This window comes from Poecile atricapillus, chromosome Z, assembly GCF_030490865.1.
Source record: "Poecile atricapillus isolate bPoeAtr1 chromosome Z, bPoeAtr1.hap1, whole genome shotgun sequence".
Taxonomy (NCBI): domain Eukaryota; kingdom Metazoa; phylum Chordata; class Aves; order Passeriformes; family Paridae; genus Poecile; species Poecile atricapillus.
Window position 1 is genome coordinate 19,079,551 of NC_081289.1, and position 12,627 is coordinate 19,092,177.

The window sequence follows — 12,627 nt, forward strand, 5'->3', positions numbered from 1 at the left end:
AACAATAAATATTTTTTTTGGAAACACCATAAAATGGATTCAGTAATTCATACCTAATGTCTTTTCCTATTGGTAATCTCCAGGGATGTGTGAAAGTGCTAGCATGGATTTTGGTTGGCTAAATCAGTTTGTCTTGGCAAGAATGAAAACTACTTCATCAAAGTCAGTGCTGCTTTTTAGACTCTGAGACTGTTCTGTGGGGTGGGGGCAAAAGTTGAACTCCAGCACTACTCAAAAGACCGGATGGAATGTTGTGGGATCACTGAAGGGCAGACCGGGTGACTGTTTTTGTGCAGCAAGCTGCCTTGCTTGACCTGTTATTCTACAATGCTGTCAGAGTTCTTCAACATATTTTATAAAAATACATCTCTTGGGTTTGTAGGTGTTTTTCATTTCAGGTTGCAGTTAAGGTTGGCAGTGTGTGAATCAGTGCTTTAGGTGAGAGCAAGGTTTACAGAACGGAATCCATACACAACCACTCCAGGGCAGACTGAGGAGTAGGAACTCCAAAGGCACTCTTTCCAGCCCAGGTCATATGGGAAATCCAGTACTCTGCACAAAAGCCCAAGGATTGTTTCAATAGCGATAAAATTCCAGTAGTAAGAATACTGGTGTAGTAGCAGTTGAATTTTCATTGGTAAATCTCAGCCTACTGTGTTAGCTTTTTGTGTTTGAACTCACAATATTCAATTTTAATTCTTCTGAGGCCTTCAAAGTTAATTGAAAAACAGAGCATTTGAGGTTCCAGTTCTGTGCTTGAACAGCTGATTTGTGGAAGAATTCAGAAGAGGAAAGCTATGTAAAGTTCTGTTTCTATGATGAAAGGTCAGAACGCCCTTTTTTGTGTTATTTCATAGAATCATAGAATGGTTTGGGTTGGAAAGAGCTTAAAATGAGCAGGGAGCTCCAACCTCCCTGCCATGGACACAGACACCTTCCGCTAGACCAGGTTGCTCAGAGCTCTATCCTCCTTGGCCCTGAAAACTTCCAGGGATCTGGGCAACCTGTTCAGGTGCTTCACCACCCTCTCAGTAAAGAATTTCTTCCTAAGAGCTCAACTAAATATTTCCCAGAGCTGAACACAGCACTCCAGGTGAGTGAAGAGGGGTAGAATTGACCTGCTGGCCCCATGGCTTTGGGTCCAATCCATGGTACATTTGGCTCTCAGGGCTGCAAGCACCCTTTGCTGAGACGTGTCAAAGCTTCTCATCCACCAACACCCCCAAGTCCTTCTCCCCAGGGCAGCTCTCAATCCATTCTCTGCCCAGACTGTACCTGTGCTTAGCTGTACTTGTGCTGTATGAGTACAAATAAGATGTTACTGCAACCTTTCTAAAGTGAAGAAGCTCAAGATCATCCTTCAGGGGCCTTTCTTTAGAACTTGGAACTCTCTAACATGGGAGCAGGAGAAATACTAAGTGTTTTTCAATTCTGCAGCTTGTATCCCTCGTCACATGTTTAGAGGAATCTTAACAAATACTCAGAGTCACTGAGGTAAGTTAAGAAGGGGGAAAGCAAAACTAGTTACTAGTTAAGAAGGGGAAAGCAAAGTGGTCCACTGGAAGGAATCTAGAAACATACAAATATGCAGAGACAGGGGAGGTATGACAGCTGAAATTGAGTTGAAGTTAGTTAGGAATCTGGAAGGCATAGGAAGATCTGTACCAATTAGTTTATGGAGCAAAGGACTTGTTGAAATAACGATGAAAGCTTTTCTACTGCTGTTTTTATTGGTAGGTGAAGGATGTACAAGTTGATGCTGTTAGAATTGCAGTAGCTTGTTTTTTTGAGTTTTGTTGTTAATATTTTGGGTTCTTTTCCTTTTAGGAAGATAAAGGGAAGATTTTATATTTAGCTTTCTGTACAAAGGGCAAGATATAGAGAGGTTTGCTTAGCTGTGCACAGTGAAAGTGTAAGAGACAACAGTTCCAGTTGAAATGCAAGAAATTCTGATTAGATGTTAGAGAAAAAATACTTCCTTATGAGGATGATGAAACCCTGGGAATGGCTTATGCCTGGAGAACTTTTGTAATCTTCAATTCTTGGAGATCTGTAGAACTCAGCTGAGCAGCCTGATCTGATTGGATCTGCTTTGAGCAAATGTTGGACTGTATAACCTCCAGAGTTCCCTTTCAGCCTTAAATAGTCTGTAATGGCATGAGTCACTAGACTGACAAGCTTGTAGAATTAAACTCTCCTTATATTTTTAGATTATTAGTCAGATTTCAGGAAGTGTGGTATTTGACTTTTCTCTCATTACCACCAGTGTTTATGACCCATGGATTAGCTATATGAAAAACATCATCTTGTTTCTACTGTTTGAGTAAGGACTGAAGTTTGTGCTTGGCTTACAGTATTTTTAAGCTCATAGTTACTTTAGAAATTGTAGAATGATTGTGTATAGAAAATGGGTGGTTTTTTCAGTTGTTTCTGCTGCAGTTTTTAGGGATTCTCCATTAAGGTGTTTATATCTTCAGTGCTAGAGAGGTAACTTTTGGTTAGATGATCCCCAGAGCTGACATGTGGTAGCAGGAGACACTTGAAAACTCTGAACCTATAACTGAAACAAACACAGGTTAAGAAGCACTTTGGCTCAAGTACTTCAAATACAGCCATTTTGAGAATTTAAGTGGAGTGGCAAAAATAATGTATTTTAATCTTCAGAGTACTTACCTGGTGTTTGTGGAATTTTGATGGTTTGGGGAAGTGGGCTTGCGGTTTTTTATAAAGTCGTTCCAGAGATGAATGAATCCAGAGAAAGTTGTAGTGGAGAATTATTGAGGGGGTGTGAGCAGACTCAAACTCTGAGAAAATGAAATAGTGTGTTTGGGGAAGATTAAGACATAACCAGTTCATCCATGCCCCCCACATACCCATTGTGGAAGTGCAAGATTTATTTTCTAAACTGTTTGAGTATATGCCTAATAATTTTTTTCTACAGGTGTATTTATCCAAGCGCTTGCTCTTCCTTCAGAAGACTAAGGAGTATATTGTTCTTAAGTGATTTCAAAGCTCAGTTTATATATGTTCTACTTCAAATAATATAACTTAACATTTCAGGCACTTAGTTTGATTCAAAAACTAAAACTTACTTACATTGGAGGGAAAGATTTAATTTAGTGGATAGCAGCATAATTTCTGTTATGGCAAAACATTTCTTGAGATTGTATCCAACGCCATAAATTACAGTTTACTTCTGCCATCTTACTTAATCTCTTTGAATTTCTAAAAACAAATAATACAGCCAGCATAAACAAAGCCTGTGGGGAAAATAGTAAATATGAAGTTTTTGGAAGTAGTATTTTCAATATGCAGCAAAATAGTCAAAATATCTCATCCATAGGACTTAAACTTTTCTTTATAGTAAGAGGATTTTTTACTCTTCCTCTTTTCCACTGAGATAGCAGTGATTAAGTTGTTGCTATATTTAATATGTCAGAGTTATCTAATACACTGTAGGGGTGGCCATCCCTTGTATGCAAAGAGATGGAAGTAATGCAACAGACTGTACAGAGAGTTATTTTCTTTCCTAGAATAATGAAGACAAGAATTGCCCAGTAGCTCCTGCAAGATGCTTCCCTGCACTCTAAGGACATCTGACTGCATGGAATCTGATTTCCTTCATTAAAACTGAAATGAAAGGAATGCATAAAAAGAGGAGATGCAGTTATTTTTGCATGACGGGATAAGTACAGATGGGGATATGGAGTTGTTTCTAAATCTGAAAGAGCATTTTAATGCCACAACTATTGCAGGCACTGCTCTACTAATACAGTTAACCTATGCAATAGGATTTAATGAGGCTGCAATTGTCAGTTTCTATTCCTGTGGTAGAACTGCAGTGTAAATCCCAGCTATTAATTGCTGGTGTGTTCAGGTGCCAAGTCATGGAACAGATGAAGGAAATGATCAAATAAATTCTCACACTGATTAATTTCCTCACTGGATTCATCATTCAGTGACTAATTCTGGTGCAGGGGTGGGAAGGGTCAAACTTTGGCTGGAAGCAGCAGAGCTGTTCCTGCCACGCAGGAGAAAAGTTGGTGCTAAAGTGAAGCTGTGACATTTGTAGCCTGGCATAATGTTCTAGAACAACACTACTGACAAACCACAGTGCTCACGTGAACACCTGGCTCAGGTTTGGTTTCAGTTCCTGTGCCACTGCAAAATAAGCCTGTGCTTGAGGCACCTGGAGCATGCTGTAGGAGTGCTAGAATGGTGCTAGATGAGGTTAAACTTGAGTTTAGCTCATTTGGCTTTAAGTGTTGATGCTTCTGAAACTGGCAGGTGCTAGGAAAAGAGGGAGTTAGCAGATAAAGGGAGACCAAGGCAGGCATAGGATACAGCCTTGTGTAATACAGGCTACAGAAAGGCAGGGGCTGTTGAAGGATGGAGTCAGTTTGGTATGGTTAAATAATCTCCCTGGAAAATAATGAGCTTTAGAAGTTGTACTTTATGACTAAACTTGTTCATCCAACATTTACGTGGAGCTTATGTCATAACGTGCATTAAGGACAAAGTCAGCAAAGTCTGGTTCATTCTTTTAACAAGGGCTGCAAAAGAAAAAGAAATTAAATCTGGCACAACTTATTGAGGGCAGCTGTTGAGGTGCAGATCCTTCCAGATTACTCTGGGACATCCATCAGGTGTACAGGAAGGCAGCTTGGTTGTCAGGGTATCCTCTCTAAGCTCAGGAAGAAAGAGGGGTAGCATAAAAATTGGAATTGGGGGTTGAGTACCCAAGAAGAACACAGGCACTTTCCAAGGGTATGCAGGGATGGAACTAAAAAAGCCAAAGCCTTGACTAGAGCTAAACTGGAAAAGGACATGAGATATAACAAGGGATTTTGTGTAGGTATATTGCCAAAAGAAGGTAAAGCAAGGAAAATGTGTGAGAGAGAGGGTAATGAAAGAATTAAGTTCAAGAGTAACTACTTTTGACAGTATTCATTTAAGAAATTAGTCAGAACAGATCTTTTTATGGATTAAATTGCTCCATTACAGAAAGTGGGTGATAGTTGCATTCATAAGACGATATAAAGAATCCTACTCTTAGTTACTTAAAAAGCAAAGTTCTCAAAGGTATTTTGAAGTGAGTTTCCAGTTTTTTATTTTCCTGTCCTTCAGTAAAAAGTTGATAGCCACGTCTCAGCTGGCATTGATACTTAAAGACTTTCTAATTGAATGTGCTGTTAGCTATCCTATGTGACTTTTTGAAATAGGCTATATAAGTTTTCTTTTATGTCATCTTGTTTAGTAATTGGAGATTCACAGAGGCTTTTCTTTACCCATAATCAGATTTTAATAGAGGGGATTAAAGCAGATACCTGGGAACTGCTGTTTCTGATGTTTCATGGGTTGAATAGGTTTTTAATGTTATCGCATAGCTGGTGCCCTGGGTCTTTGATCTGAAAAGAAAAATGTTACTAATGTGGATTATGCCAGACTTAGCCTAAAATGGGTGACTGAGTAAACTCAATGTATTCTGGAAGGTCATTAAAGAGGTGATCATGTCCTTTTCTTTTGCATGGGCAAATTTTTGAAGCTGTGCACAAATACTTGCACCATTGTTAGTGAATTTGTGGGTCTGCTCTAGAAAGTGAACATAAATCTTCTTTCAGGAGAAGCATGACCTTTGACTGAAGCTGTGTTTTATTTTGAGGGTTATAGGATTCCTTGATCCTGGAGTAATTGTATCTTTTCCACATATATGAGTTAATATCCTTGCTGATCTGTTAGACTCTAGAAGATGGCAGAAGGAAAAAACTTCTTTTGAAGAATCCTTCTGTCACTTTTGGTCCAGTGCACAGAAGATTTTACTCCTGTGGGTATAAATGAAAAATTATGCTCCATTTTGTCAGTTCATGTGGATTCTGACCATGTCCCTCTGCAGGGGATGGTGATTTTTAGTGTAAACCTTCAGCAGCTTAGTTTCAGCCCACCATTACTTTGCCATCTCAGAGTTCTGTATTGAGAATGGTCATTGCATAAGACTGCTGATACCCAAATTCATAGCATTCATTATGGCATGTTTGGCCAGTATTATCCAAAACCACAGTAAATCTGGAAAACTTTATGTAGAGATAACATTTTTCTTTGAATCTTTACTTGTGTGCTGTTTGCTGTACCAACCTATGGCAGGGCTTGAGAGACCACTTTGTCTCATTGTGTTGGCATCAGCAACCACACCTTCACCAGAGGTGTTCCATTTATGAGGCAGGGGCTCAAGTCTTCATCTTATGCTTAAAGATTTAGTTCCAACTCTCCTGCATGGACAGGGGCACCTTCCACTAGACCCCATCCAGCCTGGCTCAGAGCAGGGAGGGTTGGGACTTGATATTTAAGACAACTTCAATATGTATTCCTGTATTGTGTAATGTGCACATTATAAAATATATCCCAAAAATGGAAATGAAAGGTTGAACTTAAGATGAAATAGACACTATTTTTATGTTTTATTAATAGTGCAATATAGATTTTCTGTTCACACCTCAATGGATTGTCTTGCACTTTGAGTTTTCACACCTCACTTGGGAAACCACTGCTTGTCCTACAGAGAGATGCCCTTGGCAATATAAATAGGAGATCTAAAGCCCAGAGAGAAATTATCTCTGAAGAGTCCTGCAAGTTTTTTAATGTATATATGTTAATGATTGCATTTGAAACAAGTGGTTTTGCCAGAGTTTGATCCCTGTATATTAAATATTTTGCTTTACCTTCCCTTCCTATTTCTATATATCTTGGACTGGCAGTAGGAAAGGCCAGGTAAAGCTTTATAACATTCAGTGGTCTGTTTTACCATGGCTTTTCACACCTGTGAAACAGCTGGATATTTGACTCGGTTTATTGCAGAATATAAGAGTACTTTTTTTTTTTAATTTTTGTAATTTACATGATTTTTTTTTCTGTTAATTCAGACTAAAATGTTCTGATGTTTAACTTTGAATGTTATTGATATGTGTTCTCAGTGTCAGTATTCAATACCATGTTATCTGTATTTGGGACAGCTTTATTTGCAGACCTTTTACTAGATACTCCCCTGTAAATAAGTTTTCATCATCTTTATGGGGATCTTAAAAGAGTAGGAGATCTGGTGGTTTTTTTTTTCCTTCAGAAAGCATTGTCCAGCAGGAATTTATTCCACAGCCAGCTTAGGAGAGAACAGAGGACCTTTGTTTTATTCTTTAAAAACAAAGAAAAACTACTATAGTATAAGTCAGTGAGCCAAATAATACAAGTTTAAGAAAGTGAGAGCTTTGCTGTCCTAATCTTGAGAAGTGGTGACTCTAACTTTCCTTTTGACTGTGAGCTTTGTGGCTTGACTGTGTGCTGTCCCAGGACTTAGCTTGCCTGCCCTTCTCCCATGCTTCTTTTCTTACCATGTCTTGGCATGTGCCAGATTTTACAAGGGTTGTTGTAGACTGTTTTGGGTTGGTTATTATGTGGCTTTCATGTGGTTGGCTTCTCAAACTTGTGCACCCAATCTCTAATGTATCAGCAAACATGAGGGGTTATGTAAATGCCAGTTGTTTTAAAATTGATGGGAAGAGTCTGTTTGCAAATAAAAGTATGGGTAGAGTTTAATGTTCAGCATAAGTATATGCTGTTTCTTTACTTGCTTTCCCAGACTATTTATGTGCTATTAGCCTACTTTGATCTGGGTGATTTTTTTTTTTTAATTTTTTTTCTTTGGAACTTAATTGTCAATGAAATTCAGCAAATGAGAAGCTACATCACAATACTATCTTCTACAAGGGTATATGATGAATAATTGAATATCCTATTGAGAAGAGAGGAGAATAACAAGGTCATCTTGTTATTTGATTAGTAGTGTAAAACTCTGATTATATAGAACATCAAAAGCAGAGTAAGATTTCCTTTTGGCAGTCTTCTCTTCCATTCTTAGAAGGGAAGTAATGTCTGGAAGATAAATGTCAATCCCTCTATTCTGTGTACTTTCTAGAAATTTGGGACAGGAGTGAGGGAACTGCAGGGGCCCTATAGAGAAGTATGAATTAGTGCTGCAGCCGAAATTCTCCTGGTTGTTTTTCTGTGGAGATACAGGGCTTGGAGTATGATGCTAAATGTAGCCACTTCCTAAAATACTAACATCCTTTGCACATAGGAACAAGAAGTCACTTACCACACAGCTTGTCTCTAGTTGGTTTCTAGTAACTTGTCACTAATGAAGGGCAGTAAATCAGTTTATCCTTAGTTGCACAACCCAAGGTGAAGAAACAAAGCTGATTAGGTACTCAGTAAATTAAATTTTGTTTACGCCTTAAGAGGTGTCTCAATCCACTCACACAGGAGGAATTAGAGTACAACTTCCTGTGGCCTGATTCGGTTGACTCTTCAGACTTGTTTATATCATGTAGAATTGGCAAGTACTATTTATAAAGCAGTGTGGACAGTTTCATAATTGGGTTGTAAATTATGGATAGCCTGGACTCATTTGCTGGTAGTTATGATGCTGACTTACTTCTATGCAGCTGGTTTGTCATTATGCAAAACTTCAGTATTCATAGAAGCAGATAAAGGAACTTAGCCAGATAACTATGATCCTAGCTGTGGGGCAAGAGGAGAAAAATGAGCCAAGGGGTGCATTTCATACAAGTTCTAATGATTTTTTTTTTATTGATTTGGTTTGGGGTTTTTTTTAAAATCATGAGTTACTTAGTGCACTTGGTACTTGTTACACCTGAGATGCAATATGGAACAAGAGATCGAGGTTGTCTTACAGTCATAAAAGCTGATGTGAGGGAATAAAAATTGAGTAACTTATTTTTCATTTTTCTTGGGCAGTGACTGAAATATTTGGGTAGAACATTCTTCAGCATGTTCAAAGGTGTTGGATTTCTTTCAAGCTCTCCCTCGTGTGTTAGCTCAAAAATTTTGCTCATTAGATTGTGTTTATATTGAAGGGTGAAGATGTCAACCGGACACTTGAAGGTGGGAGGAAGCCTCTTCACTATGCAGCAGACTGTGGACAGCTTGAGATTCTGGAATTTCTGCTCTTGAAAGGAGCTGACATTAATGTATGTATTAATGTATTTGCAAACAGGTCTTAGTCTTCCCACACACACCATAGGGGTTGGTGTAAGTGCCTAATAAATCAAATTAAACAGTTGGATGCATTTAAGAATATTTGAGATGTGGGATTCTAGAGGTTAGAATCTTACAAATTATGTTTATTAAATGTTTTAATTCTCTTGGGACACACTGGAAAAAGTTGCTTGTAGCTATAAAAAGTTAAAATTTAATTTGACCGCAATTAGAAAAATTATTCCAGTAATCACATCATAAGGTTTGCAATGCATATTTACATTTATTGGAAGGGGTTTAAGAAGACATCCTCAGCCAGGGCAGGATCAGCTGTTAAAATTTTCTTCTTTGGAGACATTCTTTATGGTTTAAGTCATTTTGCTGTAGCTTGACAGGCATGGCTTCTTGTTTTGAAAAGACTTGACTGAGCTATATCAGCTCTCCAGAAGTTAAGCTCCTAAATACTTTAACCATACACCCCAAATGTTGTTCCTTAGTGCTTGTCCAAAAGTTAACATGTAAGACATCTTAGCTTTAGTTCATAACAAAAATGCTTAGATTTTCCTCCTGGATGTCTGGAAACATTATCTCTTCCTTGGGAATTTTCCTAGCCGGGGAAGAGTTAAAAATAGCATTTCAGTTGCTCCCTTTCTTATTCTTTCCAGGGCTGTAGTTTAGAGAGAAGACAGCCAAAACAATGTTTCATCCAGAATTGTTTTATAAAGTAATGTTGGCTGTGAACTGGAGAATTAGGAGTAGCATTTTTAAATTGGGCAAAATTTGTCACCTGAAACTGCACAATTTCCATCACTGGCCTAAAATTATGGACAATTTATCTAGCTTTGGGATACCTAGAAGTCTTGTGAAAGAAATATCTTGCTACTACCTATTTTTTAAATGAAAACTTTTAAAAAAGAGAGAGAAAAAATCCAGTAGAATGTATTTCTGGCTAATATTCTTAATTTTTTGCTTCCTCTGCTGTTGATTAAAGATAATTAAAAAGTTCTGTGAAACCCTGTAATGCTGTGTGAAATTGTCCTTCAAGTAATTGTGTCTCAACTTACAGGCTCCAGACAAACACAATATCACACCACTCCTATCAGCAGTCTATGAGGGCCACGTTTCCTGTGTGAAATTGCTTCTGTCAAAGGTAAGATAGGAGTGTTTTGAACAAGTCGTCCATTAGCAAAGCCTATTACTGTGATATTTTTTTTTTCAGGAAGATTATGATGCTCTAGATCATATGTTCAGAACATCAAATAAATGCCATTTATGTTGCTAAACAGAGAGGGTACTCTGTGGTGCAAGACAGCTGAAGGACAAAGTTGCAGGACTTCTGTGCTGTAGCAAAAGTAACAGTGACCATAAGACTATTGTGGGTTCTAGCTAGAGAGCAGAACTGCTAATCAGTAAGGGGAAAAAAAAATGCATTCCTTCAGTGGATTTGGCTTTGGCAGCTGTTTAAGTGTTTCATGTGATGGAATCTCTGCTGTGAAGTTGCTCAGAGGTGTGGTTTCCCTCAACTTTTGCCAGATGACTGAGAACCCATCTGGGTTGGCAGAGGGAGAGGAAATAAAAGTAGGAAGCCAAGCTTTCCCTGTCCTATTGCTTTGTAAATTTTGTCCTGGGGAGAATAAACTTAATCTGACTCTGTTTGCACTTCGATTTATATTACAAAGGTGATCAATTTTACAAAGCCAGTAGTTAATTCAGGCCATCTTTTGTCTCCAGTGGTATGCACTCCTACTTGATTACATTTACATCATTTGTCCAAAGGATTTCTTGCTGTGTAATACTTTCATATGCCACTTCCAGGGTAAAGTTTTCCTTAACTGCTTTAATTCTGAATAAATTTCACTTGACTTCTTTGATCTTGTCTGATATTACTTACACATTTTTGCCAACAAATGCAGTGACGTTTAATTTAGAATTCAAATGGTGTATACTTGCTTAAGTTTATTGTGAGGATTGATCCTTCATTTAGGATCATCAAAAAATGAGGTATCCTTTATCCCATGTTGATTTATTTCTATTTCTGGTTTGGAGGTTTTTTCCATCTTAGGTAAGTTATATAATAAATATAAAATAATATATTACATATATGTAATACCTATATATATATAATAAATATATAGGTAGGTCAAATAATAAATTACTTTCATATTTCTTCATGCATAGTTAAATGTTGATTGTTTCCATTTACATGGGCTAGCTGATGAAATGTTTATAAACTGGAAGTTGGCTTATCAGCTCTGTTTGAGGCAGGGTTTATATGCAGTGGTTGTTCTGTCTTCTAACACAGTTATTTTATGGCCCTTGTTTAAACATTAGTTTAAACATGTCACACCGTGTTTGTGCCATAGTCATATGTTCTTTGGTAGCAGATACCTGGGAATCCAGATTCAGCCCTTACTGAAATATCTAAAAATTCCTGACTGTTCAGTGTTCTTCTTGGTTACTAAGCCAACATTCTCCATTGCTTTTTATGCATCTTCCCTGCTTGGGGAAGAAATGTTTCAAACATTGATCCATGTTTTTCTTTAATAATTCAGTGTTTGGTTTGTAATGTAAAAAGTTGTGATTTTTTAGTTTCAGAGAAACCAAGGTGTTAAAATAGACAATTAAGTTTGAAAGCTTCAAATGGAGGGCAAGAGTTGTTGCATAGGATGCAACAAACTTCATCCATTTGTTCAACTTCCAAAATAGTTCTGCTTTTGTGTTACAAGAAATATCCTGTTAAGCTGGGCACCTTTTTTCTTCTGAGTGTGGCAAAAAGAAGAGCTGTGAGTATGACATCTGTTCACTCTTTCCCCTCATTCTTGGTTGCTGTACTGGGGATTTCAGAGGTGCTCACGTCTGTCCCCCGTTCAAAAGTGTTGGCAGATCTGTTGCCCATGAATTCATCCATGTACTTTTTGAACAAGAAGACATCTGCCTCTGTTATGTCACCTGGCAACTCTTTTTCAGCAGTTTGCTGCTTGCTGTGTAAAGCAATCTTCTCCTAACTTCATTAAGTGCCCCCAGTTCTGGTTTTGCAGTTTGATGGGGGCTCAGCTCCCAACATGGGTTCTGTGTTTGTTGCTTTGGGTTTTTTCCAGAACTGCAGCTGGAGCAAAGTAGTTCCTGTGTGGCTCTCAGAGCTTGTTTAACATTTGTGCTTGGCCTGGTGGCTTAAGTGGGCAAACATTCTTGTTTGTTATTACCCTGCAAAGGGGAGAGAGGGTTTATATTTGTGTATGTGTATTTTCAGAATAGAACATAATACAAATATTAGTAACTTTTTACTTTAGGGAAGTAGAGAATACTGTGGAATCATTGTACTTTTATGAGTTTTTTATTAAAGTTGCTTCCAGGCAGTGTTGTACTTCTGCAAATTAAAGTCCTCTTGATCTGACCTTTATTGTTTCCTTCTCTTTTTATTGAATGTAGGCAGGAATCTTTCTGTCTAGCTAATGGGCCATTTTCTAAATTTATTGGTACTGAGTTTAATAAATGGTGTCCTCCTTAGGTAGTTATGACCCTCTTATCGTACATTCAGTAAAGCTGTTTTAGAAACCCAGGTCTTGCATGTCAATAGCTTTA

The 12,627-nt window shown here is 37.9% G+C and overlaps 1 protein-coding gene across 1 annotated transcript in view; it reads left to right on the plus strand.

The window, feature by feature from the left end:
• Window positions 1-12,627, plus strand: part of LOC131573247 (myotrophin) — a 31,077-nt gene that overhangs the window by 13,137 nt on the left and 5,313 nt on the right. Inside the window, exons 2-3 of the mRNA XM_058827009.1 lie at window positions 8,925-9,038; window positions 10,112-10,195. Coding sequence (XP_058682992.1) covers window positions 8,925-9,038; window positions 10,112-10,195 — 198 coding nt within the window. The remainder of the gene's footprint in view (window positions 1-8,924; window positions 9,039-10,111; window positions 10,196-12,627) is intronic.